We start from the raw sequence: 18,703 nt of genomic DNA, 5'->3' as shown, positions 1-18,703 counted from the left end.
TGCGGGTTCTTCCAAAATTTGTGCATCTTGAAGGATCCGACACGCGTGTTATAGCATTTTTGGAGGGCCCGAGCAATCACTTACATTGGAGCTAATTTAGTCCACATGTTGTATCATGATACTCATTATCACCAAATCAAATAATTTGTTGCTTAATCATAGATAAATAATAATTACGTGCGTCAATATTTTAACCAAATATATTTTTAAATATTGTGTGAATGAAAATTTTAACCAAATGTATTTTTAAAAGAAACCATTATCAAGTCTTGGATTTATTAGTTATGGCTCCTAGTAAAAAATGATTTTGAAACCAAAACGATATTGGTTACCAAAACAAGACACCTCCACTCTGGAGAAAGAATTGTGTTTTGACTTATCCTTCACATAAGTGAAATATGTTAACATATCAATTGGTGATGAATATATTTTGCCATTAAAGCAAACCTCCATCGATATAAATTAATTCAATTTGTTTTTCTTTCCTTCTTTCCTTCTTTTCTCATTTTTTTTCTTTTTTAATTCAGCATTTCATACTCATTTTTATAGCCCAGCTAATGGAATTACACCGAAATATTTTATTTTTGGGGGTAAAGTGCTCCCGTCGAAAGATGATTCCATTTTCAAAGATCAAACTCTAGATGTCTGAGTTTATTTTTAATAGGATTTGCTACTTAGATTTCTATCCCAAAAAAAGAAAAGAAAAAACCAAAATCAAAACCCTAAATTGGATCCAGGGTTTATAATCTACCCGTCAACTTTTTCGACCGTATCAAAATACCCCCACTAAAACAGTCCAACTTAATTTCCCGACTGTAAACTACGTGCGGTTCAGTACCCAATGGAGGTTGAGGGCATTTTGTACGAAACTCTCAGCCCTCTCTCCGCCGCCACTATCTCCACCACCGACCACCCACCTCCGTCGTCCTCCGACGAACATGAACCTTACCTCGTATTCCGCAACGAAATTTCTCTATCTACTCTCCAATGTCCCTCACCGGAAACCGCCGTAGCCGATTACTTCTCACTTGACCTCGACGGCGACACCGCCGAGCTGAATAACGGTTCCGTTTCGACGCCGGTGTCAGCTGCTGCTACTCCGTTGCCGGTTAAGGAAACAACGAGAGGACTTGAAGGCAATTGGTTTCGTGCTAATTGTCGGTTTAAGAGTCCTATGCTTCAGCTTCATAAGGGTATCGCGACGTCGTTTCTAGTTCTCGTAATTCTGTTTTCAGTTTTTTTTTCCGATTTAGCTTCTCAAAAAAGGCTTTTAATTGCCTCGTTAATGTCTTCTGGTTGTGATTAATCTATAATCAAGCCTCAACTGAAATATGATTTTAAAGAACGAATAAGCTCACGCAAACACATAGATATGAATGTGTATGTGTATATCTATGCATGTATATAACATTCCCTTTAGTTTACAAGTAACTTTGCTCCAAACCTTGTAATTGTAAATTCTAGAACCCAATAACTTAAAAGGACTAGAATCCCGAACCCATATGCTTCTTCTAGAAGCAGTGCACCTAAATTTGCTTTGTATATGTGTCGATTATGGATGTAAGCCTGTACTGTACACACGCATGTGTTTGTGTGCATGCATAATTGTTTTTGAAGACGGTGGTATCCGGTTAGCTTGGGCTCACCTCGACTATTCCATATGGTATCTGGTACTTCTCACCAACACTGGTACCGGGAGGGCAGATGCACAACATATGGTACAGGTTTGGCAGTCTAGCCCGGACCCATTGTTTGAGAAATTCACTAAATATGTCGGTGTAATAAACTGGAACCCAGTAACATAAATAGGCTGAGGGTTCGGTTGCAAGCGCAGGTCCCCAGAACTCATAAACTTCAAATCCTAAATCAACCTCTGAGTATCGGGTAACTCTGCTAGATAAGGCTATCTAGGCTTAGGCATGTGGGAAGAAAGCACTCGGTATCTTTTGCCTCCGCTAGGATTTGAACATGAGACCTCATGATCCTCTCTCCACTTCATTGACCACTAGGCCACACCCTTGGTTAAAACTTTAATTGTGTGCATGCATATTTGCTGAGGGTCTATTGGACCCTACCCTCCTCAGACCCCACGAGTGGGATTACACTGGACTTTTTCTTGTTGTTGTTGTTGTGTGCATGCATATTTATGTACACATATTTATATACTACTTCATATTTTTGACCTAGAAGCTGTGCAGCTAAATTTGCTAAAATTTGTTGTGTGCTATATTTGCAGAGATAATAGATTTTTGTGAGTTTTTATCACCTACACCTGAGGAGCAAGCATCTCGTAATGCAGCCATAGAATGTGTCTTTGATGTTATCAGATATATCTGGCCCAACTGCAAGGTCTGTTCTCACACTTTCCATTCTCCTCCCATCACTATATAGCACATTATATCTGTTGTGATGTACAGAAGCAGATTGATTTACTTTGTTGAAGTTCGTTGTTTTAATTTATCATTCTTATTCTTTTTTCCAGCCAGAAGTCTTTGGATCATTCAAGACAGGGCTATATCTTCCCACAAGTGATGTTGATGTAAGCTTACTTTGCGTATTTTTCAAGTAAATTTGAGATTTCCTTTCTCGGTAAAAAGATATTTTTCCTTAAAGTTTCTCACTGAAGTGCTGCTACTTCTGCCTAAAGTTGAGCTAATATGAATCTTAACTTTAACAATAATAACGGTACCCCTCAATATCTTGTTTATCCTCCCAAAGAAAAATTACAACAGCAACAACTATTACCCCTCAATACTGTACTGTTGGGTTCCAAATCCTCCACATGGCATGCAACAAAAAGCATCATGCTAACCTGGACATCCTGTACTTGACCACTTATTCTGTGATGTGAAACCTGTAAAGGCTGTTGTACCCAATTAAGGAGCATGTGCTTTTAAATGAGAAACATAATTAGTTGCTTATTGAAAAAATAGTTCTGGAGCGTGATACTGCTTTGTGGTGGTTACCGTGTTATAAATGTGTGTAAGATTGCAGACTTGCTTTGTTTGTGATGATAGATCTTTTTATTCACAGTCATAAGGTATATAGGACTTGTTGACTGATTGTGGTGTGGAAACAAAAATGATCGAAATTAAATTAACGTGTTGAGCTACTCTTTGATATACAGCTGGTGATTTTAGGGTCAGATATTAGAAGTCCTCAACTTGGGTTACAAGCTCTTTCTAGGGCTCTCTCACAAAAAGGAGTTGCAAAGAAGATACAGGTCCATGACATGACCCTGTGATCTCTCAATGAGGAACATTTTCTTTCATTTCACCCCTCCCCCAAACTTGTGATAGGTTTCTGCGAAGAGAACTTACAATCTGGATTTTTCATGTGCTTTTCTAAATTAGGTGATATCAAAGGCTCGTGTGCCAATAATCAAATTTGTGGAGAAGAAAAGTGGCATTTCATTTGATATAAGGTTTGATTATGTACTACTTTTACGGGATTCTGACAATACTATTGTGAGTTTGTAGAAGATAGTTCAAATTTTTTATGTTTATATGTCTTGTCTTTATCCTGAAAGTAGCTAAATAAAGCCATGTTTTGGATTGGCGAGAACTTCTTCCATTTAGTCTCTTGTTGCAAATTATCTTGCCCCTCCTTGGCGGTCAGTGGATAGTGTGGACCCAGGAGAGCTTGATTTGTGCTTTTCGGCTTTTCCAGACTGGATTTCAGTTTATTATCTAATGGAAATAATTCCACAGATTTTATTAAGTAATTTATTTTTGTGTTTTGGGATAATCCTTTATCTTGTGTTCCTTTTTTGTTTGAGTTTCTTTCTTGGTGCATTTGGTTGTCAATTTGTTCATATTAGTTTAGACTTTATTATCTTAATGAGCTAACAAAATGAAATGGAGAGTTGACCAAGCTCTCCCATTCTGTGCTTCTGGGAAGTTAGAGAAAAAACCTATGACAACCCACTGGAAATCGCTTTGGGACATACCTCATTGTTTTTAGCTGCTTCCTCTAAAGGTCGGCCAAGCGTTTACTATGCAAACAAGACTACCAACCTTTTGAACTCATTTGACTAAAGTTTGATATTGAGGCGGCTCTTCCTCCAAACCCTACAATATTACCGTAGCCTAGGTGTCAGGAATTTGTATATTGGCAGTTTTGGCACAAATTTTAGAGCTGGTTAGATGGTGGTGGGAGATGTTGTGCACTTTTTTTTTCAAATAATAATAATAATAGCAAAAGCAAATATCATGTTATAAATATTTCAATTGACAAAATGGATGAGAAAGCACGCTGCAACTTCATCTTAGTACCCATTTTCCTTGCTACTTATTGTTGGGAACTTTCACAATATCTTAGATTTGGTTACTTATAGATTGGTGAAGGGAAATGGTAAACATGCATAATGCACACTCTTCATAGAACTAGAGACAATTGATCAATATCAATATCAGTTAGAAGTCACCATTCAATATTAAGAGAAATGGTATTATAAATACCTGACCAAGTGCGTTGATTCACCACACAAAAATTGTTATATTGATTTTTAGTTTCATTTTCCCGCAACAAATTATTTTCCGGACCAACTAGGATTATTATGTAAATGGTATTCCAGTGGTCACTGACATTTTGTCAGATGCCTGAACATGACCGCAAAAGTTCTGTTTATAAGTTAAAGTTCAAAGTGCATGGCCTTTGACTTGCAAATAACAATAAACATACTCTAACATGTCCTCCACCTCGACGATAGTGGTATGACGTGAAATACCGTTCTAAATGTTTTGCTCTTGTGATCTTCATGTTTAATTTGCATGTACAGGAAAAACGACCAATAGTTGTCCGACAAGTCTCTACAAATATTGGTAGAGTTTGGTTTCTGGTCGTTCGAACGACTGGTTGTGGGAGTATGAGTAGGGGAGTCATGGCTATATATTGTTCTAGCCAGATTATCAAAGATACATACTACTTCAAGGTTGCGGTGAGCTTTTCCAAAGACGGAAGAGTTAAGGGTAATAAGAGTATTAGCAATTTGTTAACTGCATCATTATTCTGATGATAAAGTTTACACAAAGAGTGACATAGCAGATGTTCTCTTCAACCAGAACGTATATATCTCATGCAAAGATAAGAATATTTACATGTCTTTTCACTTGAGATATACTTTTGTTTGGATCAAAATTTGCATAAATTCATTTGCTGCCCACCAAGTCAAGACACAAGAGGTTGTGGTAGTCTATTAAGGAGCTCAAATGTCATCTTTTCGAGTACCTAAGCAAAAAGATAAAAGAGAATGGCAGTGTCTCACTTTCAGCTTGCTACTTAAAAATGCTTATGCTTAGTAGGTGAAAAAATATACTCCCTCCGTTTTAAAAAGATTGGCACTATTTCCTTATTAGTCCGTTTAAAAAAGGTTGGCACCTTTCACTATTTCCTTAATAGTAAGCATTTATAGCAACACAAATACTAAGACAGGTTTAAAACTACAAGTTTCAAAAGTTTTACAGCCACACAAATGCTATAGCTTATTTAAAACCACATATCTCAAAAGTCTTCCATTCTTTATTAAAGTTTGTGCCAAGTCAAACTAAGACAATCTTTTTGACACGGAGGAAGTAGTACTAGTATTTTTAAATAAATAGTTGGCTGCCCATGTTCTCAGTAAAGTGTAATACTAATATATGCATTATTATCAACTTACTCTCTGTCTTTATTCTTCTATCCCATATTCGCGACTTCTTTTATGTTTATTTTCTGGGTTGTATGGCTGCCGGTGAAGTCCTTGTTGCGGTTCAAATGCGTCATCAAGAACGGGTACACTTTTAAAAACAACCATAATTACATTTGAGATCACTTGAATTATAGCAAGAATAAGCCTCCCCAACACTTGATTTATGATTATGGTGCATCAGATGATTCCCTCCCTTCACATTGATTTCGAGTGATGGTATTAGTACAGTAGTACCCCCTTCTCGTGAAAATCATGATTATCTCCAGAGGTATGCCGAACCTTGTAGGTTCTATGAATGGCCTGTTTGTTCTGGAGAGAGAAATTGATGTCGAAATCTCCACAATGGCATTATGGAGTAGTACTATTTTTTTTTTCCACCTACTAAGCATAACTACTTTTAAGTAGCAAACTGAAGCACTATTATCTCTTTTGTCCTTTTTGTTTAGGTAATCAGAAAGATGGAGTTGGAGCTCTTTAGTACTCCACCACAGCCTCTTGTGTCATGATTTGGTGGGCAAGAAATGAATTTCCTCAAATTTTCGTCCAAACAGAAGTATATCTCATGCAAAAAGACATATGAAGCATTCTTTTCCTTGCATGAGATATATATGTTTTGATTGGAGAGAGCATTTCCTATGTTAGTCTTCGTGTAAACTTTATCATCAAAATAATAAATTCCTGCAGTTGACAAATTGCTAATAATTTTATTACCCTTAATTCTTTCGTCTTTGGAACGAAGGAATGTCACTGACTAGAACAATAGCCATAATTCCCCCGTTCATGCTCCCACAACTAATAGTCCGAATGACTAGAGATCAAACTATACCAATATTTGTGGAGATCTGTTGATAACTGTTGGTCGTTTTCCCACTGTACATGCAATTTAAATATGAATATTACAAAAATGAGCTTTTAGAGTTCTATATAAAAATATAATCATCAAAGAACAACAAGGACAATATTTCAAGTCATACCATTGTCGTCTTGAGGTGGAGGACATGTTAGAGTCTGTCCAGTGCTATCTGCAGGCCAAAGGCCGTGCAAGGTGAATTTTAACTTATTAACAGAATTTTTGCAGTCATTTTCAAGCATCCAAAAAAATGTCGCTAGCCACTGGAATACCATCTACATATGATCGTAGTTGGTGTGAGAAATGAATTGCTGCGAGAAATTGAAACTAAAATGCAGTATAATTGTTACCAAGTAGGCAAGTACTCCATTTAATTGGTAGTGTTAGCACCAAGATATGCTTTTGAATACTTAACCATGATTAAGTGATATTCATTTTCATTATGATTTGTTGATTCTTAAGGTTAATTGTTTAGTTAGGGTAAACACCCGGTGTGGTAAGTATTTACCCCATTTAACTCAATGGTTGAAGGATGAAATTTTCTGTGGTGAATCAACGCATTTGGTGAGGTATTTATAATACCATTTCTCTTAAACAGTTGCCTTTAATTTTATGAAGAGTGTACAATATGGAACAACCTATGTACTATATGATGAATGGTGATAATGACCAACATATTCGGATATGGTGAATACCACAATGGCAAAATAACTAGGTGGATGACATTGATGTCTTTTGTGAATAATCTGACCTCCAAAGTGTAAACCAACTCCAAGGATGAGTGCTAGCACAAATATTCTGTTTTCCTCTCTCGGTTTGGGCTTCTTTTGGATTCTACTTTATTGCTCCAACTTAAATTTTTAGCCTTAAAAATGTTGAATGAGACAAGAATTTTCCCCAGTTTCTGGTCAATGAAAACAGTTGATTGGGAGAAGTTATTTTCGGGGGGGGGGGGGTGTTGGTTCCTAAAGAGCAAAAGTACTTAGAATGGGGAGATTGGTAGCAAAAGTTATAGAGCAAAAGTGGGAAACCTGGGGACATTGAGAAGAAAATGCAAGTTAGGAGGATAGAGAAAGAGCGGAAGGTGGAAGACCAAGTAGTACTGCTTGAGATGTGACAGTGTGAATAAGATCAGAGATAAAAAAAGTGTTGCTGCTCCTTCTCTTGGCTGTAGTGGGGCCTTCCCAAATTTAAGGCAAACCCTAGCACAATATATATACTCCTATTTCAATTTGTTAAGCCAGGAACCTAACCAGAAAATCAAAATTCCTTAACCCTTAAAACCAAAAAATGACTGAAAAACACAAGTTAAAAAAGAAAGAAAGAAAGAACCAAACGGATGAAATCTTTGGTCAGTCGATTTCTTGATATAAACTGAATAATGCACACCTCTGGGAGGATATATTTTGATGGGGAAGTGGGTGGTATTGGGAAGAAATGGAGGCTAAATTTCTGTCGGAGTTGCTTGTTCCATCAATGAAGTTACTGCCATGGCTCATCTCAATAAATTAAACGTTTCCTGAGAATAGTTCCTTATTTAAAAAAAAAAGGTTTAGTAAGCTAATTGGGATAGTACTCTGATTTACTATCTAATTAGCCCAACTGCTTTAATATTTTTAATTGGTTGAGATGACTTGGACATGGTAGAGTACGGTGACTAGAGGGAAGAATTGAGTTTGTATTTTGAAGGTAAGTTTCTTATGGGTTGACAAAAAGGGGTCTTCATATAACTTGCTATAGCATATGATTATTTAGCTGATTTCTTAGTTTCTTATGGGTTGACCGTTGGCAACAAGGGGTCTTCATATCACTTGCTATAGCATATGATTATTTAGCTAACTTCTTACTAATAATTTTCTGTTTTCTGACCACAGTTTTGATGTGGAGAATGGACCCAGAGCTGCTGAATTTATTAAGGTTTGTGCCGATGCATCCACTCGCTGAACAGTGAAAATCTACTGATGTAGAAACTAACTGCGTCTGATGTTACTGTGTTTGCAAACCTCTATAGGATGCTATGTCTAACTGGCCCCCTCTACGACCATTATGTTTGATTTTGAAAGTGTTCTTGCAACAGAGAGAGTTAAATGAGGTACGACATTCTTAATATCTTCTAATATATCCAAGTTGCTAACTGTCGGCGGAGACATGCTTAAAAAGCACGTTAAAGTTACTTGCTGATGATAATGTTTAGATCTTTTCTGCTTTGACTTATGGTCTTCTTATATTGCAGGTTTATACTGGTGGGATTGGTTCCTATGCGCTGCTTGTAATGCTCATAGCAATGTTGCAGGTGAATAAACTCAGTCACATGCTCTTATAGTGTGAATGGTAAATTACGACTGGTCGTTGGACATTTGGTCGTAGTTAGTTGAGTGAAATAGTGGTTTGACTATGTGAAGAATTAGTTTCACGGCAGTCCTTTAATACACTTAGAAAAAGACCCTCTTGTCGCTGTTATATCCTTTCTCAACTTTGCCAACCCCTTTTTTGCATGCAAAATGCATGCACTGGTCTGTTACAAATGAAACAAAGTTGAAAATTCTATCTGGGATTGAAGGAGTATTGGATTAAAACTATTTTCTGAAATGAGGCAACTCAAGCATGTAGTCTTTATTTGATCAATTAGTATTGGCCTTTTTCTTCCCCGATCAGTTTGGCATTAAGGTTTGAAGTACTTCTTGTGTCTTCTATTAGACATAGGTTGAGATGGAAAAAAACTGAGAACTGAGGTACCATGGAATTCTGCTGTGAGTCCTGTTTCCTTTGCATTTGATACTTCATCCATCTGAAAAAGGTTGTCTTGGTTTCTGTTTTGGTTATATCAAATATGTATTGTTCATCACTTTTGTATTAACTACTTTTGAAGACTTTAAGTGAAATCTTTTTCCGATTTTTTTTTTTTTAAGTGAAATCACCTGAAAAAAGAAGAGAAAAAGAATTGAGTCTTATGAGTATACCGCTCTTTGATACTTAAGAATAAACTTTACTCCATGAGGGGTATCATTGTGATGTGCTAGTTTGTATGTAAAATTAGTTGTCACCAATGTATTTTTTGTGTTTTATCTTGTTCTGATTATTTGGTCATGCTATGTAATTTGTTTGCCAGAATCATCGAAATGGTCAAGCTTCTCCGGAACAGAATTTGGGAATTCTTTTGGTATGTCACCTTTGAAGTTGTATTTCTTGAAAATTTTCAATGAAATCAATGCTGTACCTAACATGACCCACAATGTTCTTGTCTTTGAAAGAGAATGGTCAAGAAAGATAGCGTACTGCTGGTTGGAGAACGGATAAAAGAATCAAAGCTGTAGTTTCTTAAAGGGGCAAAAGAGAGAAATCCTTAACAGAGATAATTTAGCAGACAAATGTCTTTCTAAGAGAAGATGAAAGCCTAAGGCAAAGTTTCTCTACTGATTAACTTCTTCTTAATACAAAGCCATACCAGCTGTATGAGAGTATGCCTGTGCGGAACTTCTAAACCATATTGAAAAGATGTTGGCTTTATATGTTCCTTGCTAATACACAAATCTTCTCTCTTCCTAGTCACCAAAAATAAAAATCTCTTATTTCTTTCAAGAGATGAACACAAGTCTTCTCTCTTAAATTTCCAATGTGATAATTCACAGTTGTCATGTTTAACGATGACTGCTATTGACCTTTCTTCTCAGCTATCTCTCTCAAAAACTCCATGGACAATTTTACGCACCTAGTATATGCTTTATATGTTCCTTGCTAATAAACAATCTTCTCTCTTCCTTATCACCAAAAAAAAATTCTCTTATTTCTTTTTAAGAGATGAACACAAATCCTCTCTTAGTGTTCCAATGTGATAATTCACGGTTGTCATGTTCAACCACGACTTCTATTGACTGTTCTTCTCAGCTATCTCTCTCAAAAACTCCACGAACAATTTCATTCACCTATTATATAAATCCCAAAATCATCAAGCAATTGTGTTGTTTTTGAAAACTACCAAAGAGGATTGAGAGAGATCCAAATTGACTGTTTTATCTTCGCATGGAGAACATCATAAGTAGTGCGGAAATTCAAACGGGATTTTCGCTTTCCTTAAAAGAACCTCTCTTCCAGATTACTTTATGATATATCTGAAATTTCCTACTAGCTTCTTGGATTTTTGCTTGAACCTTATTTGTTTTTTGTTTTACTAGAAGAAGTGTCTTTTTTTGGATAAAGGCTAGACAAAGTGTTATTGACTTGCTATTAATTTCTTCAGGTCCCAATTGTTAACCATCTGGGAGAAGATCATTTTGACTCTACAACTAATACAGGCGATTTGGTGGGGGGGGGGGGGGAACTACTTCCACCTTGACTCATCTCTAATCTTAGTTTGTCTGGGACTGGAAGAACTAAAAAGAAATACTTTTTTTTATCAGGAGAACTAAAAAGAAATACTTAATGGGTAGTTCAAGCAGATTCTTGGAGGAACAATAAGAAGATAAAACCAAAGCCATATCACTTACATTTGTAGGAGAAAGAGTATGAACTCTAATTGTTATCAGTCTAGGATGTCTAGTTCTTGCCACTTGAAAGGTTTCTAAAGGAAGTTTCTATTTTTCAAAAGCAATAACTTTTGTGCAGTGCAGGTTGTGCATTTCGTCCTGTCTGTGTCCTGTGCGCACTTCTTTCCTTCTTAATCTTTGATTCCAGAACTAATTATTTAGCTGAGCGACTACCCTTTTTCCAGTTCCTCCTTGCCTGCTATTTCTGTTTGCTTCCATTCCTTCTCCTTTCCCTTCTTTTCTGTTATTTCAGCATGTTGGGACTTTTTTAAAGCAAAAACCTTGCTACAGGTTCATATTATTCAGGGTAAGCTGCTCACATTTGCTCATATGTTGTTGATTTAGGTTAGTTTCTTTGATATTTATGGACGCAAATTAAATACATCAGATGTTGGTGTATCTTGTAATGGAGAAGGTACCTTCTTCCTGAAGAGTAGCAAAGGGTATGCAATTTTGATATATAGTTAGATATTTCTGTGTTTTGCTTTAAGTTGTCAAAATATATTCGTTGGGTAATTTACTTTGATGCCTTTTTGTTCTTCAGGTTCTCAATTAAAGGGAAGCAATCTCTTATTTCTATTGAGGATCCACAGGTTACCTCTTATATCTGTGCCTTTCACATTTCCGTATGGCCTATTTGAATATCACATAGTACATCCATGAGCCAACATTGTTGTCTCTGTTCTTCCTTCTTTCTTTTCCTATTTTTATTTATTTAAGTTATATATATTCTATTTAATTTTGTGCTTTTTAAGCTTGACTATGGTGTCAGTTATTTCTGTTGGTTTTGTTTTCTTTCGGAGCAACGAAGAGAAGGATCATGTCCATTTTGTTTTTGTATAGTTATTTGGTGTGTACATTATAAACAAAGCACAAGTACCTTTTTCTTTTGAAGGTTGAGTACACTATAAACAAAGTACTAAACTAGGTGTTTTTGTGATTGCAGACACCAGAAAATGACATTGGAAAGAGCTCCTTCAATTATTTTCAGGTACATTCCGCATGATTTCAGAATCTGCTAATCTTTTTTATCCATTTTCAATCAAAATCGTATTTGAGGCAATGCACCAAGTCAATAAGATTGCTTAATTTTGGTCGGGCGATATAGGAAGCTACTTTGTCTGGCAAATATTTATGAGTTTCAGTAATTGTGAAAATTAGGCATTTTTCCGGCTTATTGTCAAACAGCATGTATTATTATTTAGGTTTATCGTAGCTGTTCGATACACTTGGCAATTCCAAGAGTCCAAGTTTGAAATATAAGTTTAGATTGCATGCAGATCCGAATTTTGATGCGATCCCTTCGTATGTTTGCTGAGCTTTTGTTATTAAGTTGTTTACATGGTCCTCTTGCTTCTTGCCTCCTCTGGAGCTACATTCTGAGGTTCTTATTCGTATTGGTGCAGGTCAGATCTGCTTTTGCGATGGCTTTCACGACATTGACAAATGCAAAAGCCATATTTGGCCTAGGTCCCAACAGGAGTATTCTTGGCACAATAATTAGACCAGATGAAATACTAGTGGAAAGGAAAGGGGGATCCAACGGGGAAGTGACTTTTACTAACTTGCTACCAGGCGCCGGGGAGGGACTGCAGCAGTATACCAACCAGCAGGAAATCTATTGTAACTGGCGGTTAGATGATGACGATGAAGAAGCACTCCCCCGAGGAAATGGGATTGCAGAGGATGGTGGAGCGCAATCTTCAGGAAAGAAGAGGAAATCGTCAAAGGAAAAAATATCTGCTAAGAAGGTGAAAGAAAATGGGGAGAGCAGTAATGCTAGAGATGAAGGGAATTCCTCGAGGAAAGAGAAAAGTTTGAAGAAGCATTGGAAACATAATAGATGGTGATAAGACGCCAGCAATATTTATTTGTAATGGTAAGAGTCCATCTACTGGGATGCCTCTACATGATATTTAACCTGCATCAAATGGTCAGATCATGAGGAACCTCGCTTTAATTTTACTGATGTATCGCTAGATGCCCATTAGTAAAGTGTAACTCCATTTGGGTTGCCAACATACCTGTTGTCTGGTGGACTGAATGGCAGTATTTATATGGCAAAGTTCTTTATCTAGCTTCTATGGTAGCTACAATGTTGACGAGTACGAATCAGGTTCAAGTGCATTGGAGAATTCACATTTCACAGAAGTTTTGATACAAAGTGGTGAAGATCATCTTCGGTGTTGTAACATGCCAGTTTTGACAAGAGAAAACTGCTGTTGTAATTCGGGGAAAATAAAGCTGCAAGACTATTCTTTTTTAATTTGAAGGTAAGAGACTGCTTGTTAGTTAATGAATTTCTAAAAAACAAATGTCCCAAATGTAGTTTGGGATAGAGTGTGGATGAAGTGTTTTACGCAGTTGTGCTCGGAAGTATCTCGAAAGCACAATTTGATGAAATGCAGATATATCTTTAGGCTTTTCGTTGGTATTCTTGAGCTAATGTGTAGTCTTAGTGAGGTAGAAATGACACCGGCTAGCTATTTTAAAGGATCTCTATATAAAAATTAGTTAGTGTGTCCTGAATTTTAGTTTTTTAGTTCAATTTTTCATCTTGAATTGTCGATTTTTAGTTAAAAATTTCAGGACAAAATAAGTACTGACTAATTTCTAAATAACATTTTTGAGAATGATTATATTTGCACTTGCCCTCTTAGTGAGGGTTATCTTTTTATATGTCTCAAACACCGTTAGATGAACCTTCCTCCCTACTTTTTTCAATTTTCTTAAATGCTAGGTTATTTTTCGAATTTGTCAAAATTTTGATAGATAGAATTATCCGATAATTGTATGGATAAAAAGTACTAGTATGTATTATGGAATAGTTGAAACGCACACAAACTTTCCATACATCACAATTATTAAAATGATTATCATTTTGAAAATTCTCTTTAAATTCTCAATTGTAACATACCTACAGTCTTTTTACCTAAATTAATATACAGTGCTACGGAACTATGTGACGATCACAAACATATTTAGAGGTAGATCTAGCATTTGAAGTCAATAATAGATCCAAACTAGCTGTAATCTGTTATTCTTTTTGTCACAATTTATGTGTCATATTCATACTTATTTATTGACAAATATTTTAATTTAAAACTTTATACTTTACCCTTAATAAGATAATTTATAATCACGTAAATCTATGACTATTTTAAACTACAAGTTTTAAAAGTCTTTTTTTTCTTAAACTCAATGCCAAGCCAAACTATAACCTAATGGTGAGGAGTATATATATATATATATATATATATATATATATATATATATATATATATATATATATATATATATATATATATATATATATATATATAAAATAAGCAATGGTATAGCATTAAGTGGGGTAAAATCTTATTGCTTACCCGTAAAACGGTATAGTTAAATTTGTTCTGTGATTTATAGACAAGCGAACTAATTAGATCCCAAAATGATAAGTAAATTAAATGAAAATAAGACTTAGCGTTGAAATCGAAAGAAATAGCTAAGCCTGGTTCTAGGAGCAAGGCTTCTGAGGACAGCGATAAGAACAATACTAGATAGAAAATAAAGTTATATTATTTAGCTTGAGAATAAAATGTAGCATAAGTTTAGCCAGAGATTTCCTCCCTTACAATGGTTGTTAAAGCCACTATTTATAGCTATACCTAGGTAATAAGATCCTAGGATCAAACCTCTCTTAAATGACAATAAAGGGGCCATTGATGAATATGTAACGGCATGCCATGAATTCCAAAATTATATGCAACGACTGCATATTTAATATTGAGGATTATTCTTCATTAAATGTCATCTGGAGACCAACATCCGTTTGCTCCCGTTGACCGTGTTCCCATCGGGATCTACCCGGTACTGACCGAAGTTGTTGTCCTCGGTCTTGGCTTCCACTCGATTTATCTTCCGTCTGCCTCCGGTTCCACGTTTCACGCCATCATTCGAGCATTTAATATAAACCATTTTTACCCTATACAGATAGTCCCCCTACTTTCCAGTGGCACATCTTTGTGTCATCGGAAAGTTGGTAGAGATTCTTTTCTTGGCGGGAAATTTTTTGAACCCTTCTGAATAGTTTCTGACGCTTGATAAGACGCACGACTTCTCGCATTTAATACCCCGAGCATGTGTTACCCTACAATTTAGCAATATTTTTGCCGATTCTCGAAGTAATCATGATCACGATTTTAGCTGACTATTCCTTTACTTATACGCCTCATTCTTCTTCTTTCACTTCTAACAACTTCATAAGCTTTCTTAACCTTTTTGCATTTAGCTTCCTTTTCCTTTCATCTTTCTCCGATTTTCTTCAAAAAGCTCTATCATCTCCTTATTATTATAGCTTCCCCTACTAAATCTTCCAAGAACTCCGGTTTCTCTTCGGTAGAGGCTCAAAGAGGAGCAAAGATAAGGAAGTTGATGCTGATCCTCCCACGGTGAGCACCATCATACCTAAACATCTGAACACTACCAAAGATTTCGAAGAGAAGTTCCCCACTTCAAATCCCCGAACTTGGGCTGTTGATAAATATCATTCTTCTATTCCCCCTTCTCGTATTCCTTCTGTGAAGGAGGACTGTGAGTGCCATGCCCTAAATATCATTGCTCCCGACCTGGTGGAGCGGGTCACCTTTACTAAGAGGGGTTTTACGTACGTTTACACATACTGCTTCACTTTGGGCCCATTCTCATTGAGTGGGGGACTTGACCCCGTGATCTTGGAATTATGCCACCGGTATCAAGTCTGCTTGGCACAAGTAGACCCCTCTGTATGGTGAACAGTGGCTAGTCTGCAGCGGCTGTTCTTGGAAACGAGGGAGACCCTCACCCTAGCACATATGATGAACCTCTACTCCACCCAAATCTTCCGTGGGGGAGTAATAAATTTCAGTAATCATGGCCACCATGCTTTACTTACGAGCATGGATGATGACAATGACCGTGGATGGATGGAGCAGTTTGTTATCACTGCTACCAGGAATATCATCTCGGCACAACTCCATCTTTTCCCAAATCCTAGAATCGTTCACGTAAGTTCAAAGTCTACCTTTTTCTCCGAAAAAGGCTGTTTCATGTCATTATATTGCTAATCCTTTTCTTTCGTTATTCCAACTATTCGGTGGACACCACTAAGGGTTGAAGGCCTGGACCGATGGGTTCAGAAGATTCTGGATATCACTACGCGAGAGATCCGCCGGTGGAAGGAATTCGCCCCCAAATACTGGTGGAAGGCCAAGAACCAGGTAAACTGACTCTTCCTTTATTCCGCCTTTATACATGCGAAAAAATGCTAATCCAGCCTTTTTGTTTGATTTAGGGCTCCCCCAGGGTTCTATTTCCTGCCATGAATAGGATGTTTTGGCCAATCCCGCAGAGGCTGTGAGGTTGTTGCAGGAGACACTCACCCAGACCAGTGCCCACAGGTCTGCTTCTGGTGCAGGCGCTTCTTCTCAGAGTCCCCGGCCAGAGAACAAGAAACCAAAAAGGCGGCATTCTTCCTCAGCAGGAGGTAAAAATAAGAAAGTAAAGAAAACCACGCCCGAGCGAGCCGGAACCACTATAGTTATTGACGATGATGGGAAAGCCAGTGATGAAGAGGCTACCCTCCAAAGGAGACAAATATCTTCATCATGTCAACAGAATGCTTAATCTAGAGAGTTTAGATTCCCAACTGAGGGCGCGGTCTGAGTGCTCTGGGGAGAAATGGATTTAGTGGAGAATGCTGATTCTCCCTTTCCTATCCCAGTTACTACCTTCATCACCAGCAACTGCTACATCTCCTCCCCGGCCATAGATGCCCGAGTGGAGGATGTCCCTCCTCCCCAGTCCCTGACCATAGGAATTTAGGGCACAACTATTCACCCCATTATGCAAATCCCTAAGGGAGGAGGAGCGTCTCTCTATTGGTCTCAAAGAAGTGTCACTTGCTATCCAGGCCGGTGGAACTTTCCAACTATTTGAAGCCGCTGGCTTTAGAAAAAGATAAGAAGAAAATACACTCTCTTTCGAGGGAGTGTATGTTATAATGCCATACACAATACAACAGTACTGTACTTGTTCTTTTATTGCTTTTTTCTACTTGACTTGTTACAACAAGGTTTCTAACTTTAGTATTTGCTTTGCAGGCCAACTTCCTCGCTTCCGAGGGCCTTAAGAGATTTATCCTCGACAAAGAGGGACTTATGTCTGAACGGGATCAGGTGTTGGCCGAGAGGAATCAACTTGTCGTGCGCCTCCCGGTGCTAGAGGCAAAGGGTGCTAAAGCGGCCGAGCTTGAGGCCCGGTTGTAATAGACTGAGCAAGAGGTGATGGATTACAGTTAAGAAGCCACTCAACTACATGCACTGCTTCAGGATGCAAAGGCTAGGTAGGCTGAACCTCAAGACGATGCTCTTGCCGCTAGCGAGCGCGAGTCTGCCTCCATTGAACGAGTAAATAATTTGGAGGCAGATTTGAACTCCAAAGCTGAAGAGGTTGCTGCTGCCGAGGAGATGTAGGACCAGATGGAAGATAGGTATAAGAAGATCATGGAACAAAATAAGATTCATATAACCACAATCCGTGATCTCGATCTTAGCCTCAGTGCCATGAGATCCGAGCGGGATAGCCTTTTGACCTAGGTTGATAGGCTTAAAGCAAAACTTCAGCATCAAGGAGATTCCTTCATTATTGAAAACACACACTTTATGTACCATATGAAGAGGAAAACCTTGGAAGAGGCCAAAACGGGCGTTATTGATATCGACGATGAGATCGCCAAGGCCCGAACGCTGGAGTTAACTGCTCGAGAACGTCTCCCAATTCAGCCTCATGCAACTGACTCTTCTAGTGCCGGTTCCGAGTTTTCGGGAACTGAGGAGGAACTTGAAGAGAATAACGATAAAGGCCAAGATCCTGCGCCGGCGGTAGATCCACCTACTTTTCCCAGGGGCGTAGATGCCTCTCTTACCCCGAGTTCCGGTAGCGATGGAATTTAGCCTTTTTGCTTTCTTTTCTTTTGTTTTTTTCCTTGTGTATTTTTGTACTTATATTGCTTGGCATATTTGATAAATAAAAAGGACCTTTTGTTTAAGCATTGAGCAAAGTTCCTTCATTTTGTTTGTCGAATTAAGTAAGGCTTCGGGTGTCTTTTCTTCCGATAACTTTTGGGTTCCGGGCATAAACGCTTCCGGAACTAACCCTTTACTATGAGGGTTTCATAAGAGAGGGCCCTCTTATGTTTATGGTGATCTTGAAGAGGATGTCTCCTGTTCATTCTGTCACTAACATTTGAAGTTTTCAGATAACTTTCAAATGATAAATTTAGTTCATCGTTTGGACAAGAAACAAGATAAAAATAAAAGGACTTCATTTCTATTCTTTCTATCTTCAAAGTACATAAGCATTCATTTGCTAAAAAAAAAAAAGAAATTGCCAATACACGTGGCTAACTCGTAGGACTTGTTTCTACGAGGCTAGTTGTGCAGTCCCCGACCTCGATGATACATTATTACTCTCGGGTCTCGCAGTCCCGGTTTCCATGGAAATCATGTTGCCGTATTCTCGTACTATTCCCCTAGTGTTCGAATTTGAAGTATCAAATTGGAACACTGGAAGTTTTGCTCCTCTGAGGAAAAACACTTGTGAACAGTTGAATAGCCT

General features: G+C 37.6%; 1 protein-coding gene across 1 annotated transcript; it reads left to right on the top strand.

Annotated features, from left to right (window-relative positions):
* The first annotated feature begins 571 nt into the window (after nt 1–571).
* LOC107817449 (uncharacterized) lies at nt 572–13,591 on the top strand. Its single transcript, XM_016643277.2, has 13 exons — nt 572–1,193; nt 2,237–2,349; nt 2,483–2,539; nt 3,128–3,223; nt 3,354–3,424; nt 8,414–8,456; nt 8,551–8,631; nt 8,773–8,832; nt 9,649–9,699; nt 11,408–11,505; nt 11,607–11,655; nt 12,009–12,053; nt 12,469–13,591. The coding sequence occupies exons 1-13, from the start codon at nt 842–844 to the stop codon at nt 12,910–12,912; spliced, it is 1,560 nt and encodes a 519-aa protein (XP_016498763.2). The 5' UTR covers nt 572–841; the 3' UTR covers nt 12,913–13,591.
* The last annotated feature ends 5,112 nt before the right edge of the window (nt 13,592–18,703 follow it).

Source organism: Nicotiana tabacum, chromosome 12, assembly GCF_000715075.1.
Source record: "Nicotiana tabacum cultivar K326 chromosome 12, ASM71507v2, whole genome shotgun sequence".
Classification (NCBI taxonomy): Eukaryota; Viridiplantae; Streptophyta; class Magnoliopsida; order Solanales; family Solanaceae; genus Nicotiana; species Nicotiana tabacum.
Note: the sequence above shows the minus strand (reverse complement) of the source record. Positions and strands in the feature narration are given on the sequence as shown.